Source organism: Necator americanus, chromosome III (assembly GCF_031761385.1).
Source record: "Necator americanus strain Aroian chromosome III, whole genome shotgun sequence".
Classification (NCBI taxonomy): domain Eukaryota; kingdom Metazoa; phylum Nematoda; class Chromadorea; order Rhabditida; family Ancylostomatidae; genus Necator; species Necator americanus.
Window position 1 is genome coordinate 9,032,776 of NC_087373.1, and position 20,247 is coordinate 9,053,022.

Sequence of the window (20,247 nt, forward strand, 5' to 3'; positions counted from 1 at the left end):
AACGAGAATTTCGACTGAATCACCGAGTTCTGGAATGGTACTTTAACAAAGAATAATATTTTATTATTTTAGCATAAAATAACCTCAAAAGAGAGCACGGGGCATAATTCTTCCACTTTAATGAAAATATGTAGCAGAAGTTTAATAAAGTCTCTTATAAGAACTATGTAAAATTAATAAATTATAAATTATTTTATAATGCGCATTTTCTAAGAAGACGAAACACAAATAAAGATTCGAAAAAGAATCATCTAGACATCTAATAAATATATAATTTTTTAATAGTGCGCATTTTTTAATAATGCGCAAGACGAAACGAATTTTCTTCCCCCGACAATTCTGTAAAGTTGCCTTTCCGGTTGAAAATCGGATCGATCATCGATCCCAGGGCCTAAATTAAGTTCTATTTGGCTATTGTTCATTAATATATGTACATATATAAAATTTGCGTTTCTTCTCTGAATTATCCTGTAATGAGACCCATCCAAAATCATGTCATGAAAAACGAGGAATCCGCATCATCCGCGAACTACTGGGAAATAAATCCCATAAGAGCGGATAATCCATCAATCAAAACCTCACTTTTTTTGAAGACAACATGAACAAATTGTTCGTAAAGCGGGATGATTTGAACCATGATGAGGTAGTAAACGGCATTGAATGCCTTTTTGCTTGATGGTTAAGATGGTTGAACAAAACCGGTTCGTATAGAAACTAGATTTTGACGAGCATCTCTTACAAAGTGTTTCTTAGAGGCGGAGGACCACACTTTTGCAACAATGAAAATAAGGAAGAATAAAAAAACAAAAAGAAAAGAGTAGTCAGGAAATGAGGACAGGAAAAAAAAGAAAAAGAGTGAATGAATGAGGTTGAAAGAAAGGAAAATGGTCAAATGAGAACGCTTACGTGAAAACGAACATCATGTATGTTTGTGTTTTATGGAGTGGATCTCAACGAATGCTGTAACAAAATCCAGAATTTCTAGAAGTTGGGGGATCGAAAAATACATATCTTTTCATATATTAAGAGTCCAATAATCAAAAATAATAATAATAATTTAATAATAATAATCAATAATAACAATAATAATTTTGGAGTTTCTGTGGGAAGCGCGGAAAAATATGGTGGAAGAAAGTAGGATTACACCGACTCAAAAATAATAGGACCTAGAAAATGAGGAAAACAACTTCAAAAAAAGAGGATGTGAGCTGGAGCGCTCTGACACGGAAGAGCTCGTAAAAAAAACCGCAGCCATCGTTTTCATTCGTGCATTCCCCGTGCAAGAAGTATAAATTGTGGATCGCAGAGGGAGGAGGGAAAACATTCTCGAAGAATGTTTTCATTAATCAAGAAAGAATCTCGGACGTTTTATCAAGGTCCGCAATCGAGTTGCACAGGCCAGGCAGCATCGGAACATAAATCCAAAAAATATCCATCACAGTCACTTGTTAAATAAATAAAATGTTAAATTAGCAGTAAATTTTATGTAGAAGTAGCACTAAAATCGCTTGATCTTTAGTTTGTCTGAATATATTCGTTCATTCTTCCTGCTGAGATGATTCTTCTGCTTGACTTGACATTTGCTCGCGAAACGAGACGAAGACGAGTTGAAGTGACATGAGTTATCGCAGCCAATCTACTGCAACGCTAGAAGAGGAGATTGCGAGAGCGCGACCTCATTTTTCATCGCCAGTAACATCAAACATGAAGAAACGAACCTAGAAATGGACTAGAAGTCGATACGTGAAATGCAATGGGTTAATTGCGTGTTCGACTACAGGATTACCATGGAAACCATCTTCTTTTGAAAAATAAAACAGCCAATATTCGGTCATTCGTAAAGATTCACTCGAGGTCGAGCGTGACGTGTTAGCACGGATGAGAGATGCACGGAAAAGATAGGAGAGCTGCTATCCCCCGCTCCCCGGCTTCTCTGGATATTTCGCGCCGACATCGGCATGACTAAATACGGAAAATCGGCCGCAACGCACCCGCATCGCCGCCATCTGTCCTCGTTTAGAGAGATCGAGTTTCACTTACCACTCAGTCGCTCGCTCATCAATCGCCCCATTCTGGCGATGTTAGATGACGGGCAGCTTAATGCATATCATACGGACAAGTACTTCCTCGAGGAAGTGGACGATGTAGAAATGTGGAATAAGTGCGTAACGAGAGGAAAATTGCTATAGCACCTAACAAACAGGATTATCATGTTATTAGTGGACATGCATAAGCGGAGGAGGAAGAGGAGGAGGAGGAGAAGAAGAAGAAGAAAAAGAAAATCATCTCTCATCGACGAATGCTGCTAATAATATCCCTCAGTACCTCAATGTTCCTCATTAAATTAACCGAGTTGAAATCCGAGGAAAAAAAAACCACGGATTCTCTTCTACGAGGACTTGTGAGGAGAAATTCTTTGAACTCCACGGAAAAACGTAACGTTGTTTTTCCTCGCGGACGCACGTACGCATCACACAATGACTTGTTTTGAAGAAATTCCAGGTAAAGTGTTGTCGTAATCGCATCTTAGATGAGCTGCGTATCCGTTTAACGTCAACAACACTTTGAGAGAAATAGAATAGACTTCTTATAAACGCTTCTTATTTATTACGCTATTTCGAAATGTATCCGCTGCTCTGCTCCGGGCCCGAAGCTCTATGAAAATTTAAGCAAATCCTCGGAGAAGCATCGATTCAGTGCAAAGCGATGTCCTCCTTTAAATGTACATTTTCCCTATGAAGGCAGGGATTCTTTGAATAATGAAAGCAGCAAGGAAAAAAAAACAAAATTCAATTAATAATAATATATAAAATAATATATATTCAATAATAATAATAATAATAATAATAATAATAATAATAATAATAATAATAATAATAATATATTCAAATAATAATAATATATATTCAAATGATGATAATATATATTCAAATAATAATAATATAATAATTGAAATTTGTGTTTTCGCAAAAAATGCAATAATAGAAGTATAAAATTATCAAAATAAACCATAGTCATATTATGATTATTTCTCGAGCTGTACAGTAGCTTCGAATTGATTTTATTAGCTAACGTTGTACAGTAATAATATAAATAATAGTTGTTTAATTATAGACGTCCTCTAGTAAGAAAAAAAACCATCCAATGAGTATAGATTTAGTGGGAACACCATCAAAACATGTGCAACGAGGCTTAAGGACAACACCAGCAATAACAACTGAGGAACAGGTTCTCGAATGGAAAAGAAAACAATTTCCTCTTCAAAATAATGATGAAAAATAAGCAATGAACAAATCGAAATGAAAAGTTTACCAATTGAGGACGATTTGGTATAGAAACCCCCGATAAAACAAGTTCAACAAGACTTAAAAACCGCGACAACAAAGGAACGGGTTCTGAAGGAAGGGATGGAAAATTTCTTTAAAACGAAAAATTTTATACTTGCTGATGAACAACGGAAACCAATAAACTTCTTATGGGGATCTTAATGAGAATTCTTCGGAGAAATTGAAAACGATTAGCACTTTCTGTCTTCTAGAATTTTCTTCAGCTGATTTTCCTGACTTCAAAGTCATTCTCTGCGATGAAATCCGAGAATTAATTGGAGAGACATTTCCAGGTCTAGATAGATTTTATTATTATCACTACTATTACTACTATTATTATAATTATCATTATTATTATTACTATTATTATTACTTTTATTATTATTATTACTACTACTATTATTATTATTACTATTATTATTATCATCATTACTATTATTATTATTTGATTTTTATTTTTATTATTATACCTTTTAGGCATTCTGAAGCTACAAAAGTGACGAGGTGTGGATATGTTTACAAGAATTTTTTTCCCTAACTACATATGTATTCAAATTTAAACACAGACGGAGATGTAAGCTTTAGGAAAAAACACCAGGAAAACAAACAATTTCTAGTAGGTCTGAGAAGGAATAAAGTGAAATAAACAAGAAAAAAAACTGAGCTAAAACAGACTGCACCGTGAAAAAAAAGGAAAAATGCCACTTTCTTGCGTTTTTCTTCTAGAATCTAAGGATAAGAGGCGCTCAATCACATTTCTCCCTGTCATGAGACGGATGCTAAGAATAAGTGCAAGATATGAATCTATCTCTTATTTTTGACAAACAGACGTGTCTCTGAGTGAAAATCGATGAGATGTACGGAAAATCTGTTATGATATATTTTTTAAACAAGAAACAAAAAAACAAGAACTAATTTTTCTTCTTCCTACAAGCAAAGAATTTTCTTTCACATCTTAAATTTCTATGTCTTATAATAGTATTTGAAATCCCTGAGATGTTTCCGTTACCGTGGAAATGAGAATTACTCCCTACACATCAGGGGATCAGAAACCTCAGGAGAATCATAGGCGTCAGTTTTATCCAACGCGACAACGGTTTACACCCGTAGAAGTGATGAAATGAAAGCGCGCAACGTAAATTAGCGATGAACGCAACCGCTAAAGAAACTTCTTACAAGAATGGAAAAAAATAAATGTTTCAATACTTCATTGACTTCTATGGCAATGGTAATGACTTGTTCTATAGGGACAGATTAAGATTTTCGAGGGTCCCAACGTCCCAGATTCGCTGATCTTTGACGCTTCCGCGAAGAAATTTTCGGAAGTCCCCACGCGATCGCTCTTTAATTCCTCTTACTAATAGAAAAAATGAAACATGATGTCGGAAATATTTGCGAATTGAACGTTGCCTCAAAATAGCGACTGCAGAAGCGAGATTGAAAAGGGTGCCCGGGAATCAATATATGTAGCTGCGTCCAGAGTCTTTAGGACAATTTGCTTTCATTTTCAAAATTGCTTCCATTAACTTTCTACGTCAAGGCTAAATCTGTTCAAAATAAGTCACACCAATTTCGATAGTCATAGGAAACGTGCTAGAAATAATCTATGAGACATGGGAGTATCGGAAAGCGGCGGTAAACATATGTGACAAGACACTTTCCCTCCTCTCCGTTCCGCCTTTGCAATATGAGCGATAAGTGCTGCAAAATAGATGACATACGAATTGAAATGCAAACTGTGACAACGTCGGAAACCCGATAATGCAGCCTTTGACGTAAATCCTTCCAGAAAACGTTTTTCCTTCAGTTCTTACTCCGAAAAGAAAGAAAACTTGCTGCTCTACGAGGAAAAAAATCCCAGCAATGGAACCTAACGAAAAAAAATGGCTCCAGAATTAGAAAACAAAATAAAAAAACTCTTTCAAATAAGGACATTTTTAATAAGAAATTCTAATTAAATTCTTAGATAATTAGAAATTAATCAATTAGAAAAAGATAATTAGAAATTTTATTTTAATAAGAAGGGAGAAAGCCGCTGCTACTAATTGCCTCCTTTAAGGTTAGAAGGGCTCTCTTCGACCTATAAAGAGGAAAGAACACGGCGAGGATGTGAATAGTAGGAGGGAAGTGGTGAGACGGAAATCTGAAAGTGTAAACAATCAACCGATATCGTGCTAGAACGCAAGCATTGTTTAGACAATCGAACGGCACCGTGTCGGTTCTTTCCCTGTTCGCTGAAGCACTCGATTCCCATCTCTATGATATACGATCCTAATGAGTAACGGCACTTTTTCTACAATGACAGCAATCAAGGACTTTCATGCTGAATCGGAGAATGTCACTCTTCTCATGAACCATTGCATTATTTCCCAGCCGACTCGGTATTATAGCAGAGATTGACGCAGTTGTCGTTGTTTTTCTGATGTATGCTTCGGAAAAATGTGACACAATGACATGACATGCAGAGAATGAGCAGTACTAGTACTAGATACAACAGAACAGAAAATACACACAAATTCAATTTCTGGAGGCTCTGGATTGCTGAGTAGATCATTTATTCATACGATATACAGCGACACAACATCTGAGTCGTTCACTAAGTGAACAAAATTCAAAATCCACTATATGAGCTCTAAGAGAGGCAGAGGTGTAACGCAATCGGTAACAGGTTCCGCTGTGGCTGCAGCATGATCGATCGGGGGTTCGAATCCGCCCCATTGCTAACCAATTTCTTCGGGTTTGATGAATAGGTACCAGAGATGTCTGGGAGGATAAAAACTCTGACTTGGCACATCGGCTATCCATCGCAAGTCATTGTAGAGCTGCACGCACGTTTCACAACCTCAAGCGAATTTTAAATTGGAGTCGAACGCGTGCGCGCATTGCCATAAGGATTTATCCACATCGTATGTACACTGTATCATTTAAAGGCATCATCCCATGAATCTGAGGTGCTACGGATCTCCGGTGGAGTATTCGTATACGGGATCGTAGATTATGGAGAGAAGGGTGATTCCGTCCATTTCTTCCTAATTACCGTAAGAAACGGCCTGGAAGATACGGCTTCGGGCGTTCCGGCGCGCTATTTTTCACAACGAGTTCGATTGGAGCGCGCCAGCCATGTGCACGCGCCGCATCTTCAGGACCGTTTTTTACGGCAATTAGGAAGAAATGGAAGGAATCACCCCTCTTTCCAGAATCTTCTATACCGCATATGAATATTCCACCTGAAATCCGCAGCACCTCAGATTCGTGGGGTGATGCCTTCAACCTTTATGAGATCTCAATGTACTGCAACTTGCCAACGGCAACAGTCGTTCTAGCGGAACGGTCTTGTCAAGTGCTTCCCGGTTGAAGAGTCAAAAAACCGGATTGAAGTCCTTGTCCCCTTACTGGACCACGATCCAGAACGTTTCCAGCAATACGGTAGTTTGATTGCAATAGTTATAGCCTGTTTCTGGCATATTAGCGTAGCTTTATGTTGACGAGACAAATTATTTCTAGTAGTGGTTCAACCGAATGACCGCATTCGACAAGGGCACAGAGCGGAGAGTGTCCAGAGGAATTAAGTTGCGCGTGGGCGTGTCACGCACATCTGGTTGAACACATCTGACGCTAACTATGCTTGGCTGTATATTTGTTTACCTCATACGTCCATCTGTATCAAAATGAAGATTCTAACTAGAGGAGAGATGATTATTTCCCTTCTCTATGTGCCTACATAGACCCATTATTTTTTCTTACTTTGATTACGCGCTGGTCACTATGTAATCAATCGATTATCACTAAGATCAGAGTATTGGATGAGATATAGAAGAAATGCGATGATAGAAAAGTAGCTGCTTAGACATATAGAAGTATATTATGGAAGATAACGTCACTGCAGTTGAAGACACTGTGTCAGGAAAGTGACGTAGACGTAAAATAGAGAGTTCGGAGTGACGAGCACGTCGACGTCAGTAAGGTTTTCTCACCATCTACTGATCAGTCTAACCGAGTAAAACTAATGGATAGGCAGCTGAGAAGCCGGCGCGCGCAAAACAGTGACGCGTTTCCACTTAACTCGTCGGAACAAATGTCGCTCCCACGCCGCTTTTCAGGAGGATTAGCGAAAATTGAGCAGGACCACTCTCATATTTGTAATCTTTAACGCGAACTCTATGTTTTCCATCAGGTTTCCAAACTACGTCAATTTCGTTGTAAGCTGTCTTGTAGGAAAGGTGGCTGTGTTTGCCCGGAAAGCAATCGAGGAAGTTTCGTACAAGCGTAAAAAAATTATCCGAACAGGGAAAAAAGTCGATGGTCAACTAAACGTAGACGAGGAGTGCAAGGTTATCGTTTTTTTTTTCAGGGGAATTCACATGAGTACCATCCGCATAATAATTTCTCCATTGTTTATCGATAATGTGCACCAACGGTGAAAATGATACGATCGAAAATAGCACCGATAGCGCCAAACTTCTCAGAATATTGGGTTACATTTACACTTCGCTGCAATGCGGCTGCTATAGGAATGAGAAGTTCTTCGTCTACCTAAGTATTTCCTTCGTTTTCTCAAGACCAGTGGTACAACCTTGAACGGATTTTTAACGTATTTTTTTTTTTCGTAACGATCAACACACTTTTACCGGATTTTTAACGTAATTATCTTATCAGCACAAATTAGAGATATATGTTCGAGCTGTTTTGAGGTATATGTTGCTTCTTAAAAGGAATTGCTACGGTAAATTCACAAGCACAAGTGTACAAAATATGTCACACATCTTTTTATTGGTCTAAACTTTAGTTTGAAAATATGTTCGCTAAAGAATCCATACGTAGGTCTTCCACTTTTTCACAAATGAGTATATTTTCGATTACAGCACTTTTTTTTAGTGGTAACATATACCTGCTCTGGTAATCCTCAGAATCTTACCTTAACTTAACTCTTACCTTTACTCAGTTATTTACAAATCCAAGTAGTTGAAACGTTCTCGTGTCGTCGAACCTTGGAATACTCCTATATAGGCTTTCTATTTCTTTATTTTTTCTGTTTTATTTATAAGAAATTTGGTCATGCTAGAAAAAAAAGTTCGGCAAAAAGTTATTTTATACAAAAAGTGTGGAGGAATGTTTGAGGACAGTTAAGTACGGTTTTCGTCTGGCAATAAAATACGATGCATTAAACTATATTTTCAACATATATTATCACATATTGAAACCATATTTTCAAAAAATCCTTATAAATTAATGAAGGAAACACTGAACAGTAGACATGCTTATGAGGAAAATTTTACGCTCTACTACCTGCGTGTTTTAGGATGCATAGAATGAAGTAACATTGCACATTTCAGGGAATCAATGGTTGCACACGAAAACGTTCGGTTTTTCCTCATATATTTCGCAATAGTCAGTCAGTCCTTGGACGAAATTCTCGTCCACTAATTTTCTCTGATCGATAATTCTCGGAAAAGAGCAAAAATTTCGATGTCTTGAGACAAACATTTTTCTCCTTAGAGTTTTGCAAATATATTCTATGTTTGCATTAATAATGTAGTCTTTCATACCTTCTTATTTTTCAAAATTGGGATGAAGAGAAGGTTTTTTTTCAGTCCGAAATATACTACCCTCCATTTTTTTTCATTTTCTTTCATCTTTCTGGTAGACATCCAGTGTTCATTTCCTAATTTTCCCTCTTAGACTGAGGTATACTGAATAATAATTTACTTTTCTTGTCACTGAAAAAGCTATGTTTTTATGAGATGACCTCATACAAAAAAAATTAAGAAAATATAGTCCAAATCAATAATGAACTTTGTCAACCTCATCTGTTTGTGTTGAAAAGCTCTTTGAAATATGAACAATCGAATTCATGGGTTATATTCCTAAGAAGCATCGTACATATCGCGTTTTAAAGTACGCAGATTGTAAATTGTAAGGAAAACGTTTTTATTTTTATTTTCTGCAAACCAGAAGCATAGTTTTTGGCTGAATGACGCACTAAGTGCTATGTCACGAACAGGCATAAGTTCAGTGTTGCGTCAACGGCAAAAGATGTCCGGCTACCAAGTAGAAAATCCAGAAATTAGACGTACGTAGGAACCTATGTGCCATAAACACAAGCAAGTAGGCGAAAACAAGTTATGCACCACTCGTTCATGGATTTACAGCTACTAGAACTTGTCGGTTGACCTCCCTCTGGAGTCTACAAATCATAGCACAAGTGTAATCAGTCCTTAACTAAAGCTTACTTTTTTCTAATAAAAAAAATCATGCTGGGATATACTGGGATATGAAGTGGCATTCCTTCAAAGAAAATTCACCTGATATATACAAAATTGACGAGGGTGGAAGTTGACTCGGAGAGCCACCTGCAGCTGCAATGGACGACATTCCGTGGAGAAAACAATCCTCTCATGATTTATTTTCGTCTCGGGAGCTCTTGTACTGCAGCGGTTTACATAAAAACTTTACGAAAACTGGATTTTTCAATATCAGCGCCAATCATACCGTTTATAGATAATTATAGATAATTTAAAATTTATCGTTTATTGATAATTATAATGAGAAGAACCACGTCACGAGGATGTCAAAAAAATCTCTCGAGTTAAGGTTTTGCTGAGTGAACGATTTGTTCACGCGCTTTACAACTAAACACCATCTGACTCGTTCTTTAAAGGCAGTTCTACATTACGAAAGTGAGGTATTTGAGGAACCTGCCAGGAAAATAAAGAGTTCCAAGTGTAGGTCACGAGTAAAAGCGTAACCCCAGTCAATCTCCCTAATCTTCCTACAAAACGACGTCAGAACGGCGTTTCAGCCTACGAGGTACGGTAGAACGCGCCCTCGCACACGTTCCGATTCCCTCAGCAGCCTATTCATTGATTTTACTTGAACAGGCCGCTAAAGAGACCTCATTGATTCTCGATCGCTCGCTTGTGGGTGCGATGCGCGCACATGGGTGGCACGTTCTCACGTACATTGCAAGAAAAAAGTCCGTTTCTCACTCCCTTTTTTGGGACTGTTAGGGGTAATGGAGCGGGATTACGGTCGTATTCGTAATCTACACACCGTATTCTATGTTTTCCAATACGTTTCCACAATACGTCAAATTTTCCTTTTCGTTCCTAATGCGCTGCCTTTGAATGAATGAATAACAAATTAAATAAATGAAGTGGCTACTGACACTAAGCTCCCCTCTACAGTATGTGGAAAACTTCTTGGACTTCTTTTCTTTCCGCTTTTTAAGGTTTTTCATTAGCTCTTTGTATAGTATTGAAGTCCTTTTTCCACTCGTTTTATCGTTTATTTTACTTCTAAGGCCAGCCTAAAATCCTAGTTTGTAGGGATTCGATATCTGGCTCACTTTTTTCCTGAAATTGTACACGACTTTTATCGTGTTCAGCCAGAATACGCAGAAGAACCCTTTTGCGAGTTCAGAATTATCTCGTGATTTCTGTGCATCTCCTTAATGTTTTCAGTTTGCAGGGATTGGATTGGTATTCCACTCTTTTGTGTAACTGTGCATAAGGAGCATTTCGTCCTCAAAATTTTCCTCTTAAACTTTTGTTGTTGGGTATGAGCGCAAGGATCAATGAGCGAACATGGATGCCTTTCACAAATTAGAAGTCGAATGACACCGTTTCAGACACTCTTTGAACACTGTTTACTTGTTAAAGGAAATACCCTACAAATCTGTGGTGGTACGGATTTGAGGTGGGCAATGCCTATACGGGGTCGTAGATGATGAGCAAGAGGGTGATTCCGTCCATTTCTTCCTAATTTCCGTTAAAAAAAAAGGGCCCGAAAGATGCGGCGCGCGCACAAGGCTGGCTTCACAAGGCCAAATCACATCATTATCAAAATCTTAATATTCATTTTCTCATGTTGGATTTGTTAGTGCCAACTGGGTTGGCTCGTTTTTTCGTGAGGTACTTGTAGTTAGAGTCAATTTTGAAATAACAACAACAATGAATGAAAGAGATAGTAGTCATTGTTCGAACTACATATATAAAACAAAGGATAAGATAGTTTAAATCTTATCGTATTAATGACAGCTGAACTGGAGCGGTCAGATCAAGTAACAGTATTAATAATCTCATCTTCACTAGAATTCGATTAATCTTAGTCCTGGATTTCATTACATAAAATCTGCAAAAGATTAATTCAGAGTATTGCCCATGTTCGACTGTCTTTGAATCTCGGCATGTTGAAACGTAGTTTTAACTGATTTCCTTGAGCTGTAGCCAAGATTGGTATCGATCTTTATTAAACAGCGGCTAACGTTTCGGCGATATCGCCTTCGTCAGAGCCTGGAAAACTCAAAGCCATTAGTGACCTATCCCCTCAAGCGCCTCATCACCCTACAGAAAGCACCCAAACGGTAAGCAAACTCAAACAGCAACACATAGGCTAGTACTTACCTCATTAGCTAGACTTGTTAACTCAGCAGACCACCACGTACCACAACTACGAGTCACAAGGGTTTTTATATAGGGACCTCACGGCCCGCCCCGTAGATCAAAACCCGCATAAGTCTTGATACGGGGATAACTCGTTTGTGATCGCAATGCACTCATCCTTCTTGTTCATTTTTGGACTTTTGGCGGTTATCCAAAAGGCCTCTAGCGTTCTGCGTGCTGTGATTTCGGACTCGTAGGATAATATACGAACTTCTACCTCTACTTCGGAGTTTGGATGACATATTCTACGGTGTGCTCCAAGTGGGGTGAAGGTTTTTGATTTTGCGAGTCCATCTAGATGCTCCTTGACCCTAATACACAATGGGCGTCCCGTTTCCCCTATATAATCGTCACCGCACAACCTGCACGTGATACGATACACCACTCCCGATATCATGCAATCACCCTCTCTGCCATACGGGCAAACCACGCAGCTGGGAGTTGTGCAGAGTCGATCATACACACGGTTACGTACCAGCTTCGCCCTTGAGGTTTGCTGGAGGTATTTCCACAACCCTCACGTCATTCCTTAGACCCGCTTTTCGTAGACAGCCCCGTACTGCTCTGCTCATATCATCAGATATATAAGGTAAACAGAAAGGGATCTTCTCTGGGCCATCCACTACGTTGGGTCTTCGAGAGGGATACCGTGCTTGTCGGGTAGCACCATCTCCAGCTGGGTACCCATTGGACATTGCTACTTTATGGGCCACATTTATAGACCATGCTTTTTCCTGGCTACTCGATGAGACTCTTGCCGCCGTTCTGTACATGTTACCTATAACAGATTTTTTCATTTTGCTGGGATGCGCTGAAAGATAGTGGATTAAGATGTTTTTACTACTGGGTTTCCGGTACCACTTAGTCTTACATATCCCATTCCGCAAGTAAATGTGCACATTCAGGAAAGCCAACCAGTTGTCTATCGGTCTCTCCCTTGTGAACTTAATGTGCGGACACTGCTGATTGAGAAGATTGAAGCACGCGTCTAGTTCTGCTTGGGTTGAGCAGACGACGCAGCAATCATCTATGTAACGATAATACAGCAGTGGTTTGCGGTCTATTATAGGCTTTTCGATCTTGGCCATGAAAACAATGGCGAGAGTGGGTGCCAGCCTTTGTCCCATAGCTAGGCCTCTAAGTTGTCGGTAGTACTGTCCCGACCATCGGAAAATAGAGCAATTCAGGCATTCGTTTATCAATGTCATGATCTGCCTGATGCTGAATCCATACATGTTCAAAGAAGCCTGGCGCTGCGTGAGCAGTTCGTGAACAGCCTGCATCGCTACATCGTTTGAAACGTTCGTATAGAGTGACGTAACGTCAAAGGTCTCTACTACACATTCACGCTCAAATGAGGTACTGCGGAGATGTTTTAGGAAGTTGCTAGAACTGCTGAGGTGGGCAGGGACATATCTGAGCAGCTGATTTAGGATTATGTTGAGCAGCCAGGAAATTCTATCCGTGGGGCCCCCGATACCACTAATGATAGGCCTCACTTTAAAGTCACGTGGATCGTTCGAAGTGAGGCCATTTTCAGAGAGCTTGTGAGTTTTGATTAGCGTGTATAGGACTGGACATGCGGGTAAGTCGTTCTTGAGACGCGTAATAAAGTTTTTTGGGAGCCCTGCTGTTCCTGCCGTTTCTACCCAAACCCTGTTTAGGCGGCGATATTGCTTTCTAAACTCATTGGCGGAGGATGGGACATATAGACTGTCATCCTCAAGATGTTGTCTCGTTATCGCCTTGTCTAGTTCACGTGATAGAACAACAAATTCGCCTCCCTTATCACTAACGGAAACCTTGATCTCTCCAGCTGTAATAAGATTACGAATCTCACGTAGGCCTCGACGTTGCGCGACAGTGAGATTGAAATTTACGTGTTTTCTCGAGAAACGCTCCAAAACGGAATACACCGATGTTGCGAACACTCGAAACTTGTTGTCTACCGTGGGGTTGGGTTCAGGTGGTTTATACATCATACGCGGGAAAGGTATGGAGGGTAAGGATACTTGCTCAGCTATTCTGTTCTCTTGCCTTCGCTCTTCTTCTTTTGCTCTCAGTCGCAACCTATCATGAACCAATTGGAGGCTGCCCACAACCTTGCGTGATACCTCCGGACTTATTGATTGCACAGGCGCGAAACTAGGGCCGAGATCCAAAACGGAAAGTGCGTCAGCTGAGATGAGTACATCGCCAATCACAGAAACACGAAATGAACTTTGTGCACTGTTCTTATTAGCTATGGTGCTGTTGTGATCTGCACATACAGAGGTAGATTTAACAGATTTACTAACCTTCTGATGTTGCTGATGGTCTACTAATCGTCTGAACTTTTCCTGCAGTCTAGATTTAGCACTAGAGCGAATATGATCACAAATGGACTTTGACTCACCCACTATTCTCCTCCAAATGCGTTCCGGCACAAAACGTTCACAACAATGTTCTTTATACACACACTTCTTAAGCAAAGAGAACATGTGATCCTGTTTTGCCTTCAATGCCATACGTAGGAGTTGTTGCTCGATCTTCTGCATCTGCCGGCTTTCTTTGAGAACACCGCTTATCTCGTGAAGTCGCCTGTTGGTTATAAAGTTTGGGGTGACTTGATATTCTTGGCAGCGGCGGAGAAAGTGGATGGTCTGCCTTTCTGAGACGATCTTTTGCCTCAAAGAAAGGACTTCTCTCACCAGTCGAAAACAGCTTGCTGGTATCTCTCTGAGTATTACCCATGTTCGACTGTCTTTGAATCTCGGCATGTTGATATGTCTCGATATGTCCCTGCCCACCTCAGCAGTTCTAGCAACTTCCTAAAACATCTCCGCAGTACCTCATTTGAGCGTGAATGTGTAGTAGAGACCTTTGACGTTACGTCACTCTATACGAACGTTTCAAACGATGTAGCGATGCAGGCTGTTCACGAACTGCTCACGCAGCGCCAGGCTTCTTTGAACATGTATGGATTCAGCATCAGGCAGATCATGACATTGATAAACGAATGCCTGAATTGCTCTATTTTCCGATGGTCGGGACAGTACTACCGACAACTTAGAGGCCTAGCTATGGGACAAAGGCTGGCACCCACTCTCGCCATTGTTTTCATGGCCAAGATCGAAAAGCCTATAATAGACCGCAAACCACTGCTGTATTATCGTTACATAGATGATTGCTGCGTCGTCTGCTCAACCCAAGCAGAACTAGACGCGTGCTTCAATCTTCTCAATCAGCAGTGTCCGCACATCAAGTTCACAAGGGAGAGACCGATAGACAACTGGTTGGCTTTCCTGAATGTGCACATTTACTTGCGGAATGGGATATGTAAGACTAAGTGGTACCGGAAACCCAGTAGTAAAAACATCTTAATCCACTATCTTTCAGCGCATCCCAGCAAAATGAAAAAATCTGTTATAGGTAACATGTACAGAACGGCGGCAAGAGTCTCATCGAGTAGCCAGGAAAAAGCATGGTCTATAAATGTGGCCCATAAAGTAGCAATGTCCAATGGGTACCCAGCTGGAGATGGTGCTACCCGACAAGCACGGTATCCCTCTCGAAGACCCAACGTAGTGGATGGCCCAGAGAAGATCCCTTTCTGTTTACCTTATATATCTGATGATATGAGCAGAGCAGTACGGGGCTGTCTACGAAAAGCGGGTCTAAGGAATGACGTGAGGGTTGTGGAAATACCTCCAGCAAACCTCAAGGCGAAGCTGGTACGTAACCGTGTGTATGATCGACTCTGCACAACTCCCAGCTGCGTGGTTTGCCCGTATGGCAGAGAGGGTGATTGCATGATATCGGGAGTGGTGTATCGTATCACGTGCAGGTTGTGCGGTGACGATTATATAGGGGAAACGGGACGCCCATTGTGTATTAGGGTCAAGGAGCATCTAGACGGACTCGCAAAATCAAAAACCTTCACCCCACTTGGAGCACACCGTAGAATATGTCATCCAAACTCCGAAGTAGAGGTAGAAGTTCGTATATTATCCTACGAGTCCGAAATCACAGCACGCAGAACGCTAGAGGCCTTTTGGATAACCGCCAAAAGTCCAAAAATGAACAAGAAGGATGAGTGCATTGCGATCACAAACGAGTTATCCCCGTATCAAGACTTATGCGGGTTCTGATCTACGGGGCGGGCCGTGAGGTCCCTATATAAAAACCCTTGTGACTCGTAGTTGTGGTACGTGGTGGTCTGCTGAGTTAACAAGTCTAGCTAATGAGGTAAGTACTAGCCTATGTGTTGCTGTTTGAGTTTGCTTACCGTTTGGGTGCTTTCTGTAGGGTGATGAGGCGCTTGAGGGGATAGGTCACTAATGGCTTTGAGTTTTCCAGGCTCTGACGAAGGCGATATCGCCGAAACGTTAGCCGCTGTTTAATAAAGATCGATACCAATCTTGGCTACAGCTCAAGGAAATCAGTTAAAACTAGATTAATTCAGAACTTTTCCCAACAAAAATAATGTTGCCTTTCTAACATTGTAGTTGCCAACGGTGCAATAGGCCAGCCTTGGTTGAGCTGCGAAAATAGCCGGGCCGCGGAGTCAGATAGAAAAAAAAATCTGGAATAGCTTTGGAAACGATATCATTAAACTCGAAACGTTGTGGCGAACTCAATTTTTGTAAATTAAGGAACATAGTATTGAAATAGTTGCATAAAATTTAATAGTAAGCTTCATACTCTTCCTTTCTGTGAAATATTATGAAAAGAAGGTGTTATAATAGAGCGAGGAAATCTATTCAGAGGAAAACAAACCTTACAAGCTAATGTACATTTTCTGTTTTAAGAGTTCTGCCTAGGTTCTTTTGATTTGAAGTCTGTTCTAGTGATTAACGGAGGTGCAAAGAAGAGATGAAATGAAAGGAAAAAGACGAAAAGTGGGATTTTCAAACTTTGCGATACTCTAGTGTACGAGCGGAGTTCGTCTGTCTATATGCAATACAAATCTCACAAAATTCAGGGATAGTTGTGCTCAACCGCGATTTTATAAGCTGTTTTGGCAACATCTTTCCTTGCAACAAGCGTTCAAAGTAAGGACGAACCGCTATTTTATACAACAATTAAAATGACTAAAAACGACGCACAAATGACAAAAAAAAAACAAGTCAACAATTTCAAGTACTCGCCTACAACAATTTCTTGCTGTTCTGACCAAATGTGAAAAATTGAGTAGACGAAGACTTTTTCAACTATAACCTTAGGCTATGTTAGGTTCCAATTATTGCTTTTTGGCGCATATTTGGCGTCATTTTGCTCCGTTCTCAACAACATATCGGTTTCTGTATAGATCTCAAAGAGGGGAATCTAACGATATATAAGTTGTCCTGAAGTTTCCATACTATGAGCAGTTATGAGCAAGCGACGGTGGCCGACGGTGCCGCACCGTCACTCACCGTCGGTTTTTCAATGTTCATGCATAGTTTTGTACATATAATACTCCAGAACGGGCGGTGGACGTACATCTGCAAGTTCTTCGGACCAACTGATCTCAGACAAACACTCCTATCATCCATCCCAAAGGTGTCAGAACTGCCACTATCGACATGGAAAACGAAATGGGTTTTTGGAACAATTTAGGAAAATTTTATTCTTCACGAGGAGTCCGAATATTTTTAAGAGAGCCAAAATGTTTATATCTGAAGTAGTAAAGGTGAAATGTAGATTATTGACAATATATTCTGTTTTCTTCCTTTAGTTATTTTTCGAGTTGATCGAACTATAAACTTTGAAGAAAATGATTGAGCGGTGTTCATAAACTTGTTCCTGTTCTTGAACGTGGATACATTTATCGAGTCCTATTAAACCTTTTTTTTCGGATGGTAGAGTCAAGCGACCGTGTCATCGAGGTGGAAATTCCAGCATTGCTATCAAAAGAACACACGGTGTAATGCAAGAATCTAATAAAGGAAAAAATCTAAGCGTTGTACATTTGTGCTTCAATTTGGCGAACTAGACTAGGAGATTCTGATTTAGATTCTGTGTACAATTTTGTGCAAGTACAATATTTGTTTTGAAATTAGTTGTTTTCCGGCAATACCCAAAAAGGATTTACAAGTTTCAAAAATAAATAATACACAACATATGTACGTGTTATTTTGTCGCGTAACACGTGAGCCATTTTTTTTCTCAAAATGGAAAATACACATGAAAGTGTAAAAGGTAACAAAATGTCATGTACCATTTAAAAAAAAAAATTCTGACTTGATAAGACGTGGTCACTATTGTTTTTATCCATCATTTCAATTCTATTCGAATTTTATCCATTCTTATTTTATCAGATCATTAAGGTGGAATGTCAAGTGAACAAAATGTAGCAAAATTTTCGGCATCACTTGTTTTTTTTGTGCATTTTTAATCAAGAAGATTAGACTGAAAAGGTTATACTGGATAGAGAAGTTGCAATGCTTTAAAACAGCGCTTGCAGATTCCACTGCCATGTTTGAAATCTGGGAATATTGACCTCGAAAGAGGATCACGGATCTGTCAACCCAATCCTCAATTAGTTGCAGAAAATTGAAGATTTACAAGATGCACCGTTCTGTCAGTACGGATACTCCATTTCAACGATATGGAAAAAGAAAAGAGAATCCATATGTAAGATGGAAAACTTGGAATACGAGCTTTTTATAGGAGGAGGAATTTCCCATTAAATGACATATAGCAAAATTATTTTGATGATTAGAATTTGATTAAAATGTATCCATTTTACAAGTATCTGTGAATTGGATGAGAAAATATGTGGATAGTTGAAAATAATTGAATAAAGTATGAAGTGGACTGGTGGTGGTGGTAAGTGTTTGGCGCCAATCAATCGCTTGAGCCACCACGATCACATCAATATAAAATCGTTTAAGGTTTATGGACAGCCTTACAATGCTTTCCGGAGATTAGCTGATGTACCAGATCAGTGTCCTAATCCTCCCAGACGAGTCTGGTGCCAATTTCTCAACCCCCGCGGGATGAATGGCACTAGTTCGGTCTCCAACCATCGACTGATCGTGCGGTCACAGCAGGATCTTTTACCGACTGCGCTACACCCACCCTCATGAATCGATATAAATGTGTTCTGAGTGTTCTTTTCCGTGATGCAACATATCAAAATTTTAGGATGAGTAAAAGTAAAAATTCTTAGAAGAATTTGCAACAATGAACAGTTAGTGTGTAATCTTCCTCACATTTCTAATGGGTAAGAATAAAATTTCGAAAATTAACAAAATTTTGAAAAAATAAGGATGCAGTAAACAGGTAGGAGCTCCTATGTTCTTCAATCTAAAAATAAAAACAGCTCAAAACTCGTTGAAATCCCATGGTTTGAGAGAATTACAAACCGGTACAGTAAGCGTTAGCATAATTTTTTTCTTTCTTTGTCGCACCTTACAACGATGATTGTCATATCTTTTCTCGAATAAGCAGGGAACTATACGTTACTCGAAATACTCTCAAGTCAAACAGCATGTAGATTTTCTTTCTGATTTCACAAAGAATGCAGCATGAGTTGTGCTCCATGGATAGTTTAAACGTTCTCCTCTTTAGAATTTTCCGCAAACTTTTATTTTTTTTTGCTTGTCTACTGATGAGACTTGTAGGAGTGACTTGTATTTGCTCCTTGATGTTCCGCTGTTTTCATCGTCATCCGAATTTTGTAGCCAGCATACTATATATACCATGAAATTGGAGATGATAGGATCTCTTATGGACAACATAGGGTGTGAGATATAAATTACGACTACGAGCGTGACCATACTCACCTCCTCCTAATCTTCCCCCCAAAAAAGGCGTGGGAAACAATCATTTTCGGTTTGTTTGTTTCTGCAAAAGACATTAGAACCCTGAGCTCAGCTATGCCTGGACATGCGCCGCGTCTTCAAATAAACGAGTGAAAACCAATAAGGTGTTCCCAGCAGCATATCCGAGAAAAAAAACCAATGAAAAACTGCTGAGGAAACCGGTACAAGAGTTGTGCATCCTAGGGTACTTCGTAGGAGCCCTTTCTCGTCCCGTTTCTCAAGTCTCTTAGGAAAACCGACATCACGCTCGTATTTGCGAAATCCACAGCAGTCCCGTGTATTGTCCATAAAAGATCATAACATCGTTTTTTTTGCATGCTACCTCTGAGTAAATATTTTGCCCATGCAACCTTACGCTCATCTCATCAAGTACCATGTTACTTTGACACAGCCATTCTCGGTTTGTTTGTTTTTGCGAGAGACATTAGAACCCTGAGCTGTTTCTTTCGAATAGAAGCAGATGGAAGAGCTGCGTTCTCTCCAAAGAGACAAATTTAGAAGAGTCGCTTTAAAAATACGCATATGAATTTATACTTTCACTTTTTATTTTGAGCTATATACTTAATATATATAATAATAATATAATACTTAATATACTTATATATTAATCCATAACCCCAGCAAACCAACAGATGAGGTTTATTGTCTACCCAATGAATTTTTTCCGCTTTGTACGAGGCTTCAAGAACC

General features: G+C 39.6%; 2 protein-coding genes across 5 annotated transcripts; one reads left to right on the plus strand and one right to left on the minus strand.

The window, feature by feature from the left end:
• Window positions 1-12,234: 12,234 nt before the first annotated feature.
• On the minus strand, window positions 12,235-14,526 carry RB195_009036 (uncharacterized protein; the record flags this gene model as incomplete). Of its 2 annotated transcripts, none has more annotated exons than XM_064195844.1 (1): window positions 12,235-14,526. In XM_064195844.1, the coding sequence occupies one exon, from the start codon at window positions 14,524-14,526 to the stop codon at window positions 12,235-12,237; it is 2,292 nt and encodes a 763-aa protein (XP_064046989.1). The 2 variants fall into 2 exon arrangements, with proteins under 2 accessions (XP_064046989.1, XP_064046990.1); XM_064195845.1 differs by having other exon boundaries at window positions 12,235-14,304.
• Window positions 14,527-14,532: 6 nt separating this feature from the next.
• RB195_009037 (uncharacterized protein) lies at window positions 14,533-18,819 on the plus strand (the record flags this gene model as incomplete). Of its 3 annotated transcripts, none has more annotated exons than XM_064195848.1 (3): window positions 14,533-15,890; window positions 15,949-15,994; window positions 17,213-17,347. In XM_064195848.1, 3 exons carry the CDS (start codon window positions 14,533-14,535, stop codon window positions 17,345-17,347), a joined length of 1,539 nt encoding a protein of 512 aa, XP_064046991.1. The 3 variants fall into 3 exon arrangements, with proteins under 3 accessions (XP_064046991.1, XP_064046992.1, XP_064046993.1); XM_064195847.1 differs by lacking the exon at window positions 14,533-15,890 and adding an exon at window positions 18,625-18,819 and having other exon boundaries at window positions 15,990-15,994; window positions 17,213-17,420; XM_064195846.1 differs by lacking the exons at window positions 15,949-15,994; window positions 17,213-17,347 and having other exon boundaries at window positions 14,749-15,897.
• Window positions 18,820-20,247: the final 1,428 nt, after the last annotated feature.